Genomic DNA, 19,201 nt, shown 5'->3' with positions numbered 1-19,201 from the left:
TAGAAATAAAAAAAAATAATTTTTTTTTTTCTAAGCACCCCTGTGCTCGAGCACAAAGGCAAACACATACATAGGTTGTTCATGCATATGTTAACGGTGTGTGCAGCACACGTGTGAGATACCATTGTGAATAGTATAGCAAGAGCAATAATTCTTGCACCAGACCTCTTGTGTAATTTTAAACTGGTAACCTGTAAAGGCTTTTAAAGCGCGGTCTCTGGAGATTTTTAGGTATGTAGTTAGGTGCCATTCCATTGGGGTACGCAGGAAGCGTGAGATTTTAGGTATCCATTTACTCTGTGTAACATCATATTTTATATTTTACTAAACAATTGGGTATTCTATTGTGTTTCCGTGCATTAAAACTCATTTCATTTTATTTTTTCCTCAAAAAATTGAGTTTTGAAATACCGTTGCACAAATATATCATGTGACATAAAAAATATGCAACATCCACCATTTTCTTCCCTAGGGCCCTTGTTTAAATAATATATAATGTTTGAAGGTTCTAAGTCGTGTTTTAGCAAAAAAAAAAAAAAATGATTTTTACATATACTACACTTTTTTTCAGAGTTTTGCTTTATGTAAACATTTCCTAAGAAAAATATAGGGGGCTGCTATTGCTGACCACCATCTGAAAATGCTAGTTGCTAGGCTGTTATGCTACCCCCTGGCTCTAGGACTTCAAGTCGCTGATTCTGAAGATGTTTGCAGGTCAGGCATAAATACATTACACTATATCAGGTTACATTAGGTTAGTTAATAGGTTACTGATTACACATGGGTAGATCAATTAGTTAATTAGTGCTGGGCTAATCAAATAATTTTGTAGGAATTAAAATTTAATTAGGTTAATTATTAGATTGAATAGAAAGGGTTGTCTGGTTTGTTAGCTATTAGGTTAGTATTTAAGGTTGCATTTATTTCTTAGTAGTTGTGGATTTTTTTTTTTGTTTGAGTTGGTCAGTATAAATTGCTGGTGAAGTAATATTAATGAGGTTATTAAATGTAAATTTATATTCATTATGCAATCACTTTATAATCAGTGAAACAATAAAACAGTGCAAAACATGAAATGATTCAAAAATAATTATACAAATCATAATAAATTCTATGGTTATAAAATAAATGTCCAAACCACCAAAATGAAAAAAACATTAAATTTAGACATACGTACTTCCGGTTTCCTATGTTGAGCGTGTGACGTCATATCCGGTGCTGCCAGTTTTGGTTTACTTTCTGGAATCCGTTTTACACTGGGAAGTCTGTTTTTGGAGGATTTAGTCAATTGGCATCTTACTTTAAGTTATAATGTGAGTAGATTGAGCACTATTTTATTCAATTAAAAGTCTTTGCAATATTGCACTATTGGTTCTCCTCTGTCTTCCTATGTAACAAATCGTTATGGGGGGAAATCCCTTTTGAAGTTGGATGTAAGGAAGCTCTTGTATATGGAGAAGGCTATGGAGAGGAAATTTTCCCTGGGAATTGGAGGATAATATTATATCCATAAAGTGCAATTTATGCTCATCTTTGGTGAGTGCGGAATACATCAGTATTCACAGGAAGGTGTGGATCCGTGGAGTCTTTTCTCTGTATTACACTTATCCTAAAAAAATTTTGGAACACTATTTGCATGTTTAAAGGGGACTTTCTTTGTTTTTGGTTTCATCACTTTTTGTATTTGGACATAAATTTTTATATTTTTTTCATTTTGGTGGTTTTGGACTTTATTTTATAACCACAGAATTTATTATGATTTGTGTACAATTATTTTTGATTCATTTCATGTTTTGCGCTGTTTTATTGTTTCACTGATTTTTTAAAAAAAATTTTATTTTTGTCAATCTTTTTGATTCTTATCAAGTGACAGCAACATTCACTTTAAAATTTTTCACACAGTTCTTGTGGCACAGGTTGTTTTTTGTTTTAGTTTAATCACTTTATAATAGCTGGAGAAAAGTGGTACATGCATTCCTGCAATACTTTCTTCCTTGGGGTTGTATCAAATCCACTCTTGCAAAACCTATATCAGAGGAAAGCGGTGTAATCTTTCCTTATAGTAAGGCACCTCCTCCCCCTTCTTTTTTTTTTTTTTTTTTTTTTTTTTTGTTAATGCAGTCCTTTCTGAAACCTGTTGATAACCCATCAAGCCATCATTTTATGTATTTAGTCAGTGCTGTGTACGTGTTGTGTTTTTTTTTTTTTTTTTTTTTTTGGCACTGCTTCATCCAAAATGCTAAACAGAGAGATGTGTGGATAGAACAATACATCCCTCACTGAATACCCTGTGGTGTCTACTTTACTCAAAAGTGTATTCTGCATGTCATTGCTGTGGAAGGGGACTGGTTAGTTGTACCTAATAATACAATTTTCCTTCCAGATAACAAGGAGGACTGCACATCTGGTTGCTGAATGGCAGTGTGTTGGATTTTGCCATGGAGTGTTAAATACTGATAACATGAGCATTGTTGGGCTTACTATCGATTATGGACCTTTTGGCTTTTTGGACAGGTTTGTATGGCTGCAACATTTGCAAACCAGCTATTAGGTAAATGGTAGAAAAACTGCACTTGGTGCTCAGAATCAAACAAAAATCAAAATCAAAACTCCCACAGCTGCACTTACAAACACATAATTCCAGTTCTGAACCAGAATAAAAAGTGTATAAATGTTGCGCTGTGTTACGAAACTAGGGGTGTCTTGGTTATGTGTATCCCAATACAATGGATCATAATGTTATTAAAAACAAATGTGATATGTGTACAAACATCATAAATTTGAATGAAATTCAAAAAACGAAATTTGAGTGGGTGACACTAGTATTCCAAAGTGACACAAAAAATAAAAAACAAAGTTCAACTAATAAATCAATAAACATGTATCTTGATGGAAGTCCACCGCCTATATGCAAATGCACAGATAAAACAAGTTATGTGTAGGAGGGTTCTACCACTATTGCAAATCTTGCTGTACGTTTCAACTTGTGAATTCAACACCACCACCAATTAGTTTTTTTCCAAGCAATAAGACCAAACTATAGCTGGTCTTATAACCACATGCTATAAGTACTCATCCATCCATCCACAGCCTTGAAATCCTATGGGATATCACAGCAACAGGTTGTTTAATGGCACTCAGGAACTCCCAGAGTACATCAGCAGGGATTCACTGCAACTCTGCTCCGCCATGTACATTAAAGTGGTAGTAAACTGCTTTTTTTTTTCCGCAGGGGCGGACTGACCATTCGAGCACTCAGGCACTGCCCGAGGTCAGTAGGGGGCCCCATGAGATGCCCCTGGTACCTTTTTTATAGGCTTTTTTGAGTGTGGGCAAGGACGCTGGCCCCATGATCCCCTACTGCCCGGGGGCCCCATGAGTTGTCAGTCCGCCCCTGACCTACAGGTAAGCCTATAATAAGGCTTACCTGTAGGTACTGTAAATATCTCCTAAGCGTGCACCATTTAGAACAGTGGTCTCCAAACTGGCCCTTTGCTTGCCCTTATCTGGCCCTTGAGGTGCTCTTACACCAATGACGGAGCACCATTTCCCCTACTGGCAACATCATTTTCTACTCCCACTAGCCATAGTCTGGCCCCCCAAAAGCCTGAAGGACAGTAAACAGGCCCTTTGCTTAGGAAGTTTGGAGACCCCTGATTTAGAAGATTTTAACTTGTGTAGCAGCTCTGAAGCAACGACATGCCCGTGCTGTTCCCTCAGAGCTGTGCCGTAAAAATTGCATGGGAGTGACATCATTGTGGCTCGGCCATTCAAGCCTCCGGAGCCTGCCAACCCCGAAGAAAGACCAGGTGAAGATGGAAGCCTCTGCAGTGGTGACAGCGTGTCGCTGGAGGGCTTTGTTTTTAAGGTAAGTTCCACATAATGCATACTGGCACATTATAACATTGCCTTTCAAGGGAAAAGTTTTTTTTTTTTGTTTTAATTATCAAGTTTACTGGTGCTTTAGGCTCCTTTTATATTAGCTCGTCTCCAAAGTCACACAATTTCCAGTGTGACTTTGATCCGACTTTACATTTACTGGCACTGGACTAAAGTCGAACCAAAGTAGTGCAGGAACTACTTTCAAATTTGAAAGTACTCATTGGGAAACATGGGGTGCGACTTTGGAGCCCAAAATGACATGGCAAGTCATACAAGTGTGAATGGACTCAAAGCCATGTAAGATATAAGCAAGCATTCCATAGTGCAGCCCACAAGTTCATTGTAATACGTATTGTGTATCTACTTACATGTGTACAAGGATATATTGCATATAAACACAACCACTGCCAGCTCCGTTGGTGTAAAGACATCAGCACAAGCTTCGCCCCCATTATTATTATTATTAGGGCCTGTTCACATCAGAACACGGCGTTCCCTGTGTGTTCCCACACAGCATTCAAAATGCACTGGGTGTGAGATCTGTGGTTGTCAGTGGAATCCTAACGATACCCTAAACACAGATCACAGATGCAGTGCATTTGCCTGCACTAGATGGCATGGTATCAGAATACCACGTGATCCTGTTACAGGGTGTCTTTAAAAGTAGTGCAAGCGCTACTTTTGGCGTGATCCAAGGCAATTTCAGCATATTGAAATGAATGGCTTAAAAATTGAATCACACAAGAAAGTGGAGCACATTCCTGTGCTAATCCAGCCCGCTTAGTGTATAGAATACTAATGGCATACAACAGTCATTTGTTTTGCTTTAACAGAGCAAATAAGTATTGTACTGCTGGCCCTTGTAGAAATCTGAACATTTGGAATTTAATTTTTATTCAAACAGATATATCATTATGAAAAAAAGATTTTTGTATTGAGTGTTCTGTATAGAATTTTATTATAATGTTTCATCAAGAACATTTTAATATACATATCCATGCAGTTTTAGGGTGTAGAGCAGATTATACTCTTTACAGTTAACCTTTTGAATATATTGGAAAAATATGGATCAGTTAAAGCGGAGTTCCACTCAACCTATCAAAAGATAAGTTAGCAGCTACAAAAACTGTAGCTGCTGACTTTTAAAGAACAGCCACTTACCTGTCCCCCGGTGTGTCACCCGCAGCCCGTTTCACTGGCCGTCCTGTATTCCAGGAGGCCGGCATCTTCAGTGTGAGCACCCAGCTGTGATAGTAGCCGGGTACCGACTGTGAATGCGCGAGTAGCTCTGCGCTCCGTGAATGGCCCTGTAGTCTTCTGGGATCTGTCACATGTCCCAAAAGACTACAGGGAGGAAGGACACCTTCCGCTTCTGACCATCTAGGCGATCGGACCGGAAGTGGGAGCAGATACCTGTCAAATTCGGGTGTCCACTCCCCCCGCTCCCCAAAGGTGCCAATCCTTAATGGGGAGCAGTCCTTAAAGCTGAACTTCCCCTTTTGGGTGGAGCTCCGCTTTAAGAGATGAAAGGGAAAGAGGATGTTGCTCTCCTGCATTAGATTTCCAGTCTGAAAGCTTTCCCAGTGGCGGATCATTAGGGGAAATACACATGGAATGAATTTAACTTGTTTTTTTTCGAGAGTTGTCATTTCATGCCCCTGCTGCATATCCTCCTCCTCCTAAAGCAGTAGTAAACTGCCAGAAAAAAAAACAAACAATGGGCCCCTGCAGGTTTAGGTCATAATGTACAATTCTGCACTGCATACTAGTACAATATGACAGACTTGCCTTTACACAGAGCCCTCCAGCACAGCGCTGTCCCGAGTCCCTGGTCTTCCTTCCAGGTTAATGGGCTCCTGCCATATGAATGGCCAGAGCCGCAATGACGTCACTCCTGCGCATGTACGCGGGAACCCTTAGCTGTGGCACGGGCTCTGAAGAGCGCATGCACTGGTGACGTCACCAGCTGCATCCTGTATAAACATCTAAACAGTACAAGTGTGGAAGAGATTTACAGTACCTACAGGTAAGCCTTATTATTGGTCACCTGTAGGTACAACTTCACCAAAAGAATATACTAACACTTTATTAGCAATTTTTTTTACTGGTAAGTATTTTGGGGATTTTTTTGTAGTGTGATCTAGAGACTTGATCTGCCTATCAGGGCAATTTTTACAATTTTTTTTTTTTTTCTAAACACACATTTAAAAGCTGTATTTTTTTTTGCTCGAAATTACTGAACCCCCCACCCTTCCCAAAAGTAGATATTTTCTGAAAGCAGAAACCCTGGGGAATAAAATGGTGGTAGATGCAATTTTTTATGTTGCACAATGTTTGTGTAGCTACTGTATTTATCAAACACGGTTTCAAGAAAAAATACACTAAAATGAATTTTAGTGCAAACAAAAAAGTTTGCCCAATTTTTTGGTAAAATATAAAAGACTAAGTTGTATTGAGTAAATGGATAGCAAACATGTCAAGCCTTAAAAAAAGCACACATCCGTAAAATCACATAAAAACTATGGTACCCAAAATTCTCCATAGGCGATATCGTAAAAGCTAGCAACTTCTATTCAACTGCTATGGCCACACATGGTTCAAAGTTCGGCTAGCCCCTGCTGAGCTGGCCAATTATAGATCCATCTATGACCACTATAGGAAAGATGCATATACCTTTTTTCAGGCCAGACAAAACCAGCAGCTGCAGGGGAGAAGACTAAGCACCAACAGCAGATGGACCATAGTTAGCCTATGAAAATGGGAAAGTATACAGTATATCTTTCTTACACAGGCTAGTCAGAATAAGAGTTAGGAGGGGGAGGGGACATTTTTAACATTAGATACCGTATTTGCCGGCGTATAAGACGACTTTTTGACCCTTGAAAATCTTCTCAAAAGTCGGGGGTCATCTTCTACGCCGGCACACATGTTTAGGGGGGCTGCGGCATTAAGTACAGAGGTTTGCAGGGGCTGATGTCTCTTAACTGGATCCAGTCCCACGACGATCCGGTCCAGGAAGCGCGGCGTCTCCTTCAGTTCGGCCACTGGATGTTCGTGCGGCTGCTCGGCTCCGCCTCCTCACCGGTGATTGGCCGCCAGAACTGTAGCTCAGGAAAGGCACACAGGCGGCCAATCACCGGCGAGGGGGCGGAGCCGAGCGGCCCCGCGAAAATTGAGTGCCGGAGCAGCAGGTAAGTGTTCTGTGTAGAGGTGCTGCTGCAACCACATATGCTGGCTGCAGCAGCACCATACGAGGACAGGGTCAGCAAGTCTCAGTGGGAGGAATAGTGCCCCATCATTGGTGTCACTGATACCAATGATGGGGCACTATTCCTCCCACTGACACCAACGATGGGGCACTATTCCTCCCCCCCACTGACACCAACGATGGGGCACTATTCCCCCCCCACTGACACCAACGATGGGGCACTATTCCACCCCCCACTGACACCAACGATGGGGCACTATTCCACCCCCCACTGACACCAACGATGGGGCACTATTCCACCCCCCACTGACACCAACGATGGGGCACTATTCCACCCCCCACTGACACCAACGATGGGGCACTATTCCACCCCCCACTGACACCAACGATGGGGCACTATTCCACCCCCCACTGACACCAACGATGGGGCACTATTCCACCCCCCACTGACACCAACGATGGGGCACTATTCCACCCCCCACTGACACCAACGATGGGGCACTATTCCACCCCCCACTGACACCAACGATGGGGCACTATTCCACCCCCCACTGACACCAACGATGGGGCACTATTCCACCCCCCACTGACACCAACGATGGGGCACTATTCCACCCCCCACTGACACCAACGATGGGGCACTATTCCACCCCCCACTGACACCAACGATGGGGCACTATTCCACCCCCCACTGACACCAACGATGGGGCACTATTCCACCCCCCACTGACACCAACGATGGGGCACTATTCCACCCCCCACTGACACCAACGATGGGGCACTATTCCACCCCCCACTGACACCAACGATGGGGCACTATTCCACCCCCCACTGACACCAACGATGGGGCACTATTCCTCCCACTGACATCAACGATGGGGCACTATTCCTCCCACTGGTGTGCATTGGAAGAGGGGTAGTCTTATACGGCGAGTATAGCCCAAACACTACATTTTAGCAGGAAAAGTAGGGGGGTCGTCTTATACGCCGGCAAATACGGTATATCCCGGAATTCTGCTTTTAAGCTTGTAATCTCCCATTGGTAAGTAACAACTCTTTTCCAATCGGCAACTAATATTTTATTATACACACAATTTTTTTTCTTCAATTGACCTGGGCCTAATTGACCACTAATAGACAGTGATTCCTTAGGCCAGCCTTTCTCAAACAGGGTGCCTTGAGGCTTCTTCAGGGGTGCCTTGGCAAAATGTCTAAAAAGTGCCCAAAACTTGTACAAAAGCCAGCAGGTGGAACAGGCCTTTTAGTTACACAAAGCCACAGGCTTTCATTGTGCACCATTACGACTTTCTAACCGCCGGCATCCTGACAACCAATTACATCGTCCGTTGATAAGGAGGATGTCAGCTGCCTGCACAGCATCCTAGTTTGACCCTCCCCCACCCCCTTCCATCAGTGCTGGGGTCACATTAGCTTAGTGATGGAGAAAAACTGAGGGAGAAAATAAACATTGGAAAACTAGTCAGTACCAAAAGTGTATTTGCTTTGGAAGAATAAATCGCCTCCAATGTTTGGTGTCCTACATGAGTGGATGTTGCTGTTTTATATAAAACTATTAGAATAATTTTTCACATTTTAGAATGGGGTGCCTCAGGACTGTTTTATAATTGTAAAGGGTGTCTTGGGACTGTCCATAATTTTAAGGGGTGTCTCGACTGAAAAAAGGTTGAGAAACACTGCCTTAGACTTATGGCACTTGTCCAACAGCTTCTAGTTTTTAGTCAGAAACATGAACGTGACTGTCACACAATGTGTATTTTCTTAATTTTTTCTAGGTATGACCCAAATCATATCTGTAATGGTTCTGATAATATGGGCCGTTATGCATACAGCAAGCAGCCAGAGATTTGTAAGTGGAACTTGGGAATGTTTGCCGAGGCTCTGGTCCCAGAGCTTTCCTTGGACATGAGTAAAAATATACTTGAAGAAGAGTACGATGCAGAATTTCAAAGACACTATATGCAGAAAATGAGGAAGAAGTTGGGACTTCCTAAACTAGAACTGGAGGAGGACAGCAAATTAATCTCTGATTTAATGGACACCATGAATCTTACAGGTGAGATTCTTCATCCCAGAGGAACTCTTGACATCTCTGGTAGTAATACAAGGGCGCCTTCACACTGTTTTGCCAGATCCTAAACCAGTGATTTCTTTTCCTGCAGAACATCTTGTATCTCTTGTATTCCAGTACTTAGAAGAACAGCGATTGAGGAAGCCAACTGCTAAGCCTTAGCATGCTATGACACAGAAGTGTTGACATTAATTATATTAATATAAAGGGTTTCAGAAAAGCAAATGAACAGTAGACCACATTTTCTAACAATGCAAATGCGGAGAACTGGTCACAATTTTGGTTAGGGGAAGAAATATGGATATGTGCAAAATACATTAGACAGGGATTTCTCATTTCTGAACAGAAATCCATTATTCTGATTTCACATATCACCTCACTATCTGGATAATGTAAATTTAGAGAGAAAATGCTATACATAAGCAAATCTTTATTCTTGTACACTCTAGTTATGCATTTTGCCTTTTGAACCGTTCAGTATTCTAGCAAATGCTGATTGAATGGCTTCTCTGAACAATTGGTGTTTATTTTATTGATTTTTCTGCAAGTGTTCATATCTTGGTATTCATAAAGGGCAATACAGTGGTGGACTTTAATCCACAAGTAATAGATAATGATTAAATTGTGTTGTGCATATCACACACCATGTACTCTTATGACCTCAGCCCCAATAATGTCTTGCTCTAGGCTCAGATTTTACCAACACTTTCCGGGTTCTCAGTAAATTCTCAGGATGCTCCTCTGATATTGATGACTTCTTGAGCACAGTCACTGAACAGTGTGCTACCTTGGAGGAATTAAAGGTTGTATACAAGCCTAAAATGGACCCAAGGTAAAATAAAAATATATCTAGCATTGTATAATAAATGAAATGCTCAATGATTTCATTGACTGCGTTTTAAACTTGAACTCTAAGTGGCTTTTGCAGTTCAATTGGTAACCTGCTATAGCAAATCTTTTATTCCTGTGATTGTATGGGGATTAATACCTGTAATGAGAGATTTTATCATATGAATTCCTTCTTTCTTTTTTTTTTTTTTTAATTTTACATGGCGTTTTTTTTTTTTTTTTTGTTTTTTTTTTACCCCCACATTTACCTGCAGATCAAATTGCTTAGCAAATGATGATAGGGGTTGGGATAAACTATTATGCTGACAGTGGTGCTTACCATGGGCAACTTTATATGGTTTAAACCCTTTTTAAAAAAAAAAAAAAAAAAAAGAGAAATCTGCTCATGCACAAACTTACTGGAAAATTTTAGTTTGATTTAGTTTAATAAGCTTCAGCACTGATCAGTGCAGTGTTTCTCAACTCCAGTCCTCATGGACCCCCAACAGGTCATGTTTTCAGGATTTCCATTATTTTGCACAGGTGATTTGATCAGTTTCACTGCCTTAGTAATTACCACAGCTGTTTCATCTGAGGGAAATCCTGAAGACATGACCTGTTGTGGGGGTCCATGAGCACTGGAGTTGAGAAACACTGGATTAGTGTATTCAGACAGCAAAGAAGTCCAGCTGACTCCTCTGCTGTCAGAATACAGTGAAACAGCAGGGAGGATTTCCGCATCCACCTTGGATGTGGGAATCGGTTCCGTTTTTCCTTTTTTGTTGTTGTTTAGCCTGCTGGCTGAATGAAAAAAACTAAGGCCTTGTATGGCAAGCTTAAGAGTGATAGTTGGAGATTATTATTATTATTATTATTATTATTATTATACAGTATTTATAAAGCGCCAATAGTTCACTCAGCGCTGTACATTACAAAGGGGGACAGAACATGTGACAGAACAATACCAATACAATGCAAAACATGAGGGGATCGAGGGCCCTGCTCTTTCGAGCTTACAATCTAGAAGGGATGGGATAGTGGTACAGGAGGAGATAGCTGTGGGGGATGGAGTGGTAGGAAGAATGGAGGAGGTCAGCAAGTTAGCAAGGGGTGAGGTAGGCTTCCCTGAAGAGATGGGTTTTCAGGGTGCGCCTAAAGGAGAGGAGAGTAGGTGATAATCTGATGGGTTGGGGCAGGGAGTTCCAGAGGATGGGTGACACCCTGGAGAAGTCCTGGAGGCGGGCATGGGAGGAGGAGACCAGGGAACTAGAGAGAAGGAGGTCTTGTGAGGAGCGGAGTGTGCGTGTTGGGCGGTACTTGGATATTAGGTCAGTGATGTAGTTCGGGGCAGTATGGTGGACAGCTTTGTACGTCAGTGTTAGGATTTTAAATTTGATCCGTTGCGCAATCGGAAGCCAGTGGAGGGATTGGCAGAGGGGGGTGGCGGAAATGGAGCGGTTGGAAAGGTGAATGAGTCTGGCAGCCGTATTCAGGATCAACTGAAGCGGGGATAGCCAGCGGCGAGGCAGGCCAGTGAGGAGGGAGTTGCAGTAGTCGAGTCGTGATATGATGAGGGAGTGGATGAGCTGTTTAGTGGTTTCTGGGGTTAGGAACGTGCGGATTTTGGCGATTGTTGCGGAGGTGGAGTCTGCACGAGTTTGTTAAAGATTGGACTTGGGGCTGGAAGGATAGGTTGGAGTCCAGAATGACACCAAGTACTCTGGCCTGCAGAGCGGGTTTGATATTGACGTTGTTGGATGTGATGTAGAAGTCAATGGGGGGTGGGGTTCGGGCTGGGGGGAAGACAAGGAGCTCGGTTTTGGAGAGATTCAGTTTAAGGAAGTGGAGCGACATCCAATCTGATATGTCGCTCAGTAGGTGTGTGATTTGGGCAGAGACCGAAGGGGTGAGGTGGGGGGTTGAGAGATAGATTTGTGTGTCGTCGGCATAGAGGTGGTAGTTGAAGCCGTGAGAGTGTATGAGTTGGCCAAGGGAGGAGGTGTAGATGGAGAAGAGAAGGGGCCCAAGGACAGAGCCTTGAGGGACCCCAACAGAGAGGGGGAGTGAGGGGGAGGTGGTAGCATTATAGGTAACGCTGAAAGAGCGTTGTGACAGGTAGGATGAGAGCCAGGAGAGAGCAGAATCTCTGAGGCCGAGGGAGTGTAGTATTTTGAGGAGGAGGGGGTGGTCAACTGTGTCGAAGGCCGCAGAGAGGTCAAGGAGTAGGAGCACTGAATAGTGGCCATTAGCTTTGGCGGTTAGAAGGTCGTTGGAGAGTTTGAGTAAGGCGGTTTCGGTGGAGTGTAGGGGGCGGAAGCCAGACTGTAGGGGATCGAGGAGGTTGTTGTCGTTGAGGTGAGAGCATAGGCGGGTGTAGACGAGACGCTCGAGGAGTTTAGATGTAAGTGGGAGCAGGGAGATGGGTCTGAGGTTGTTCGGGTCATTGGGGTCCAGGGAGGGCTTTTTAAGTATGGGGGTGATGTGTGCATGCTTCAGTGGGGAAGGGAAAGTGCCGGAGGAGAGGGAGAGATTAAAGATGTGGGTGAGGGAGCGTAGGATGGAGGGGGAGGGAGGTCGTAGGAATTGTGAGGGGATAGGGTCGAGGGGGCAGGTGGTGAGGCGGGCATCAGAGAGGATCTTGGAGACTTCCTCAATGGTAGTAAGGTCAAAGGTGTGGAGTGTTGGGGGAGCTTCAGTATGAGGAATGTAGGGTGGGGTGGGAGTGGAGGTCAGAGCAGTGGTGGGGCCGTGGGAGAGGGGTGATGAGGGGGTAGCCGAGTGAGGGGGAATGGGGTCGGAGGGAGTTTGAGCAGTGACGAAGTCCCTGCGGGTAATGTCGAGGGGGGGGGGGGGATGAGGGGGTAGCTGTGTGAGAGGGGACGGGTTGAGAGGGCGTGTGAGTTGCGGCAATGTCCTTGCGAATTGTGTCAATCTTGTTTTTGAAGTGATTGGCAATCTCAAGGGCGGTGAGTGAGGTGCTGGGTGGAGGTGGGGGTGGAGAGAGTAGAGAGTTGAAGGTGGAGAAGAGTCGGCGAGGATTGGAGGAGAGGGCCTTGATGAGGGTCAGGAAGTAGGCTTGTTTGGCTGCGTCGAGGGAGGAGGTGTAGGTGCGGAAGGCAGATTTGTAGCAGGTGAAAGCTTGTTGGGATTTTGTTTTGCGCCATAGTCGCTCCAGGGCACGACTGTGTCGTTTGAGGGTTTTGGTGTGATCAGTCTGCCAGGGCTGGAGCGGTCGGAGTCTGATGTTGCGTGTGGTTAAAGGCGCTAGTGAGTCAAGGGCTGCTGACAGCGCGTTGTTGTAGGCAGTCATAGCCAAGTCGGGGCAGGACAGGGGGAGGATGCGGTCGTGGAGTTGATCAGCTGCAGAGTGGAGGGGGGCAGGGTTAAGGTTGCGGAGGTTACGGCTGGTAGTAGTGTGACATTTGGAGGGGTTTTTGTTGGAGGACGAGGAGATAGAGAAGGTGATCAGGTTGTGGTCAGAGAGAGGGAAGGGGGTGTTAGTGAGGTTGTGGGGAGCGCAGCGGTTGGAGAAGACAAGATCAAGGATATTACCGTCGGAGTGGGTGGTGGATTGTATGCACTGTGCAAGTGCAAAGGAGGAGGTTAAGTGGAGGAGACGGGCTGTGTCCGGGTTGTCAAGGTTGACAGGGATGTTGAAATCCCCAAGAATGATGGTGGGTAGCTCAGAGGAGAGGAAGAAGGGTAGCCAGGAGGAGAAGTCACCCAGGAAGCGGGGTATGGATCCAGGAGGCCGGTATATCACAGCAATCTTCAGGGGGGTTGGGGAGAATAGTCGGACGCAGTGGGCCTCGAAGGAGGAGAAGGATAGGGAGGGGGGGTTTGGGAGGACTCGGAAGGTGCTCCGCGGTGACAGGAGCAGACCAACCCCACCACCTTTACGACCGTTAGGTCTGGGTGAGTGGGTCCAGGTGAGACCTCCATAGGAGAGTGCAGCAGGGGAGGTAGAGTCAGTGGGCTGGATCCAGGGAGATGGAAGATTAAGTTATTTTGGCTCCATTTGTTATTTCCTATCATTTTTATATCATCTTAGAAAAAATTTAAACCCACAATTATAGAAATTGATGAGTGTCTTAATCATTACCTGCCCCCCCCCCCCTTTTTTTTTTTTTTTTTTTTTTTTTTTTTGTTATTGCCAGATTTCTTTCACAGGCGTCTGTGTTTGAAGATACATTGTTTTATATCCACCTCAACTAGCTCCTTTTACTTGTTCTCCAAAGGTTATATTTTAAGATAATGTGATAATGTTTGTGAATTGAGGTTTACAGCAAACAAATTGCAAGTAATGCTTGAAAATACATGTATTTATGTATGTTATTAGGCTTTAAGTTTTTAGCAGATATCTAAACAGCTCTGCGTTGGAAAATATGAAAAACATTTAGTGATAGATCATTTTTGGAATCGCTTGTTTCAGTGTGATTTAATATATGGCACATGCTACAAAATTATAGTCCTAAAAATATATTGTTTCTTTAACAATGTGCCTAAATTAGCCTTTCCTAACTTTTTTGACATGGAGGAACCCTTGAAATTATTCTGTCTTCAAGGAACCCCTGATAATTATATTTACAGCTTATAATACATTAGTGTGATGGTCATTGTTAAGAATGCTCCTTACATTTGTGCTCATTAGGAAGAATTTTCCCATTACAGATAAAATATCAATGGTGTCAGTGGTTACTCATCTGAGAGGCAGAAATCGCTTATTGGCTGAGCAACCCCTAGTAACCTCTGGAGGAACCCTAGGGTTCCACAGAACCCTGGCTGAAAAAACCCTGATGTAGAGTAATGCTCTTTGCTTTTAGCAGTGATTTGAAAACTAAAAAGCAACGTAAAATTACATTACTAACATGCTTTTTTTTCTGGTTTCAGGCAACTTTCAGTGTTGCTGATGCTGGCACAGAGCAATCCTCAATTATTTGCATTGATTGGGTCAAAAGCAAACATAAACAAAGAGTTGGAAAATATTGAAAAATTTGAAAAACTTCAGGCATCCAGTGATGAGGATCTACTGAATAATAACCAAGAGCATTGGAAAGAGTGGCTTCAGAAATATAGGTATATTTTAGTACAAAAAAAAAATTTTTGCAAACCTACATTGGGGTACACGGCAGACCCATCAGTATAAAGCTCTACTCCCAGGAAGGATGGACACTAGGCAAACAGACATTGTTCCTTGTCGCTCCATTTTAGTTTATTGTCCCTGGAGGTATCACATCCTAAATACTCTGTATGATTGACCGATTCAGCTGTTCCTTGAAAGTTCGTGAATGTGTCTACTGGGCTCTTTGCAACTGGGTACACAGTTTTGGGGAGTTTTTTTTCCTTCAACCAGTGGGTTGAATGAAAAAAATGATAGATCCCTGTATTCACACAAGTGATGTTGATGCAGGGATCTCTTCCTTGTGTTCTGACAGGGGGAACTCTGATCCCACCATAATACACTGTTCAAGATGCTGGTTTTCCATCGTGACCTTTTGACAGAAGCCGGTCATTCCATTGAACAGACATTACTGTTGAACCAGTGGAATTTTGGCCCATACACAATGAACACCATGGTGGGCTTGTTGTGCAGTATCTCTCCATTACAGTGGGTCTCCAAACTCTGAAATACTCTCTGCAAGCTAAATTCTAAAATACATTAGTTAATAGTATTGTACGTTTTCCGATCCTGAGCAGATACTATTATATGGTATTTGCCTAACACGGGAATGGCTGGGTATGTTCTGCATGCATGTTCTCCATACCTGAACATATGTATGGAGTTTGAGAACTATAAAGGTGCCTGTAATTAGTGAGTCATGATTAGAGTATTTACAGCATCAGGGATTAAAGAATAGTATTCAGGAAAAAAAGTTTATTCCAGTAAACACCAGTTTGCTTATTAAGTTTTTCCCGGTAATGCATGGAGGAGGTCAAGTTTTCCATCCTTTGAGCTTCTAAGACCCTAGACTACCAAAACAAAACTGGTGGGCAAGCTGCCTGTTTCCAGTAGAGTGGGATGCAAGAGTGGTGGCACCTTGGCACATCATTAGTGTGTCAGAAGTATAAAAAAATCTTGCGGCTTTATAACCACTTTTATCGCCTTCTGCCCGCCGTATAGGGAAATGACAGACGGGCGGGAGCTCTCTTGGTCATATGACATGTTCCCACTCTAGCTGCGCATGTGCGCCTCCGGGGGCACGCAACGTGGCAATCGGTTTGCTGTGTCTCTAAGACACAGCGGATCACCGATCACAGTAAAGAGCTGATGATGTAGGCTCTACCATGTGATCAGCTGTGTCCAATCACAGCTGATCACATGTTAGCAGAAATTGCCAGTTATCGGCAGTCCTCTCCTCACTTGACAGCGCAAGAGGAGAGCCGGTAAGCGGCATTCCTCAGAGGGGACATCTACACTGATAATCAGGGCACTGATCATCAGTGCCTTGATTATCAGTGCTGCCTTTCAGTGCCCATCACTGCCACGTATTAGTGATGCCTGTCAATGCCCATCAGTTCCGCCTATCTATGTCTCCTCATCAGTGCAGTCTATCAGTACTGCCTATCAGTGCAGTCTATCAGTACTGCCTATCAGTGCCGCCTATTGGTGCCCATCATCAATGATGCCTGTCATGACCCATCAGTGCTGTCTACCTGTTCTATCAGTGCCACCTCATCGGCGCCCATTAGTGAAGGAAAAAAATGATTTTACAAACTTTTTTTATAACCTTTTTTTTTTTTTTTTTTTTTTTTTTTTGTATTTTTTAATTTAACAAAAAATAATCGCAATACCACCAAAAGAAAGCTCTATCTGTCAAAAAAATGCTAAAAAATTTGGTTTGGATACAGTGTTGCATGCTTGTGCAATTGTCATTCAAATTGCGACAGCACTGAAAGCTGAAAATTGGCCTGTCCAGGAAGGGGGAAAAAGTGTCTTTAGGCAAGTAGTTAAGGTCCACTTTAATGTCCATAGTGCGGGCACAGATGCTGTAAATGGATGAGGACATCATTGGAAATATGAAAGATTATAGCTTTTATACCATTAAAGGTTATAGTGTATATTCCCCCATATATGATAAGACTGCTAACTTGCATTTTATTTCAGTGCACGCTTGGAGAAAGAACAGGAACATTCTGAAGACATGAAGACTTTACATGCAGAGCGGGTAAAAGTGATGAATTCCAATAACCCAGCGCACATCCTGAGAAATTATATAGCTCAGAACGCCATAGAGGCAGCTGAGAATGGAGACTTTACAGAGGTAATGATTTTAGCTGTATCCTCATTCTCTGTTACAGTTGCAAGAAAAAGTATGTGAACCCCTTGGGATTACGTGGAGTTTTGCATGAATTGGGCATAAAATGTGCTCTGAATGTCATCTAAGTCACAACAATAGAAGAACACAGTCTGCTGAACATAATACTACACAAACATTAGATGTTGCCATGGTTTAATTGCACATAACATGTAAACATTCACAGCGCAGGGAGGAAAAAGTATGTGAGGCCCTAGCTTAATGACTTCTCCCAGAGCTAATTGGAGCCAGGAGTGAGCCAACCTTGACTCCAATCAGTGTGATGATATTGGATGTGTTGCTGACACCTGTTTTGGGTTTACTGGTTTCAAGAAGCACTCTCTGATGTGAACCATGCCTCGCAGAAAAGAGCTCTCAGAAGACCTACGATCAAGAATTGTTGACTTGCATGAAGCTGGAAAGGGTTACAAAAGTATCTCCTTGAGCCTTGATGTTCATGTGTCCACGGTAAGACAGACTGTCTACAAATGGAGAAAGTTTAGCACTGTTGCTACTCTCCCTAGGCGTGGTCGTCCTGTAAAAATGACTGCAAGAGCACAGCGCAGAATGCTGCATGAGGTAAAGAAGAATCCCAGAGTGTCAGCTAAAGACCTACAGAAATCTCTGGCACATGCTAACATTTTTGTTGACACATCTACAATAAGGAAAACATTAAACAAGAATGGAGTACATGGGAGGACACCACGGAGGAAGCCATTGCTGGCCAAAAAGAAGATTGCAGCACGTTTGAAGTTTGCAAAAGAGCACCTGGATGTTCCACAGCACTACTGGCAGAATATACTGTGGACAGATGACACCAAGATTGAGTTGTTTGGGAAGAACACACAACACTATGTGTGGAGAAAAAAAGGCACAGCACACCAACATCAAAACCTCATCCCCACTGTGAAACATGGCGGAGGGAGCATCATGGTTTGGGGCTGCTTTGCTGCCTCAGGGCCTGGACGGATTGTTGTCATTGATGGGAAAATGAATTCCAGAGTTTATCAAGACATTTTGCAGGAAAACGTACGACCATCTGTCCGCCAACTGAAGCTCCGCAGAGGATGGGTGATGCAACAGGACAATGATGACCCAAAGCATACAAGTCATTCAACAAAACAATGGCTGCAACAGCACAGAATACGCCTTCTGGAGTGGCCCAGTCAGAGTCCTGACCTCAACCCCATTGAAATGCTGTGGCATGACCTCAAGAGAGCAATTCACACCAGACATCCCAAGAATATTGCTACACTGAAACAGTTTTGTGAAGAGGAGTGGTCCAAAATGACTCCAGATCGTTGTGCAGGTCTGATCTGCAACTACAGGAAACGTTTGGTTGAGGTTATTGCTGCCAAAGGAGGGTCAACCAGTTATTAAGGCCAAAGGTTCACATACTTTTTCCTCCCTGCACTGTGAATGTTTACATGTTATGTGCAATGAAACCATGGCAACATCTAATGTTTGTGTAGTATTATGTTCAGCAGACTGTGTTCTTCTATTGTTGTGACTTAGATGTCGTTCACAGCACATTTTATGCCCAATTCATGCAAAACTCCACGTAATCCCAAGGGGTTCACATACTTTTTCTTGCAACTGTATTACTTTCCTATCAGTTGTGATTAAATGTATCTTAATGTATGTAGCAGTAATAATGAAGTCTTTCACCCTCATAGATGATGGTATACAAACAATTCCCTGTTTTACTAAAGATAAGTTCACTTCAGTCCACAGCCTGGTGCATCGAAATACCTAAACCTTAAACATTTTTACTTGTCATTGCAGCATGGGAAAAATGCAAATATGATGGGTAAAATGTACTTAAAAGTATTCTTGCCCCCAACAGTATGGTTTGCTCATACGCTTGCATCTATGTCTGCTGGAAACAATAGTTTTCCT

General features: G+C 43.2%; 1 protein-coding gene across 1 annotated transcript in view; it reads left to right on the top strand.

Moving 5' to 3' along the window:
- Nucleotides 1-19,201, top strand: part of SELENOO (selenoprotein O) — a 32,812-nt gene that overhangs the window by 10,050 nt on the left and 3,561 nt on the right. Inside the window, exons 4-8 of the mRNA XM_089684577.1 lie at nucleotides 2,384-2,514; nucleotides 8,884-9,164; nucleotides 9,867-10,011; nucleotides 14,898-15,083; nucleotides 17,113-17,269. Of these exons, the coding sequence (XP_089540703.1) occupies nucleotides 2,384-2,514; nucleotides 8,884-9,164; nucleotides 9,867-10,011; nucleotides 14,898-15,083; nucleotides 17,113-17,269 (900 nt within the window). The remainder of the gene's footprint in view (nucleotides 1-2,383; nucleotides 2,515-8,883; nucleotides 9,165-9,866; nucleotides 10,012-14,897; nucleotides 15,084-17,112; nucleotides 17,270-19,201) is intronic.

Source organism: Staurois parvus, unplaced genomic scaffold (genome assembly GCF_062004578.1).
Source record: "Staurois parvus isolate SC_StPar_1 unplaced genomic scaffold, SC_StPar_1.0 ptg000019l, whole genome shotgun sequence".
NCBI classification, from domain to species: Eukaryota; Metazoa; Chordata; class Amphibia; order Anura; family Ranidae; genus Staurois; species Staurois parvus.
Note: the sequence above shows the minus strand (reverse complement) of the source record. Positions and strands in the feature narration are given on the sequence as shown.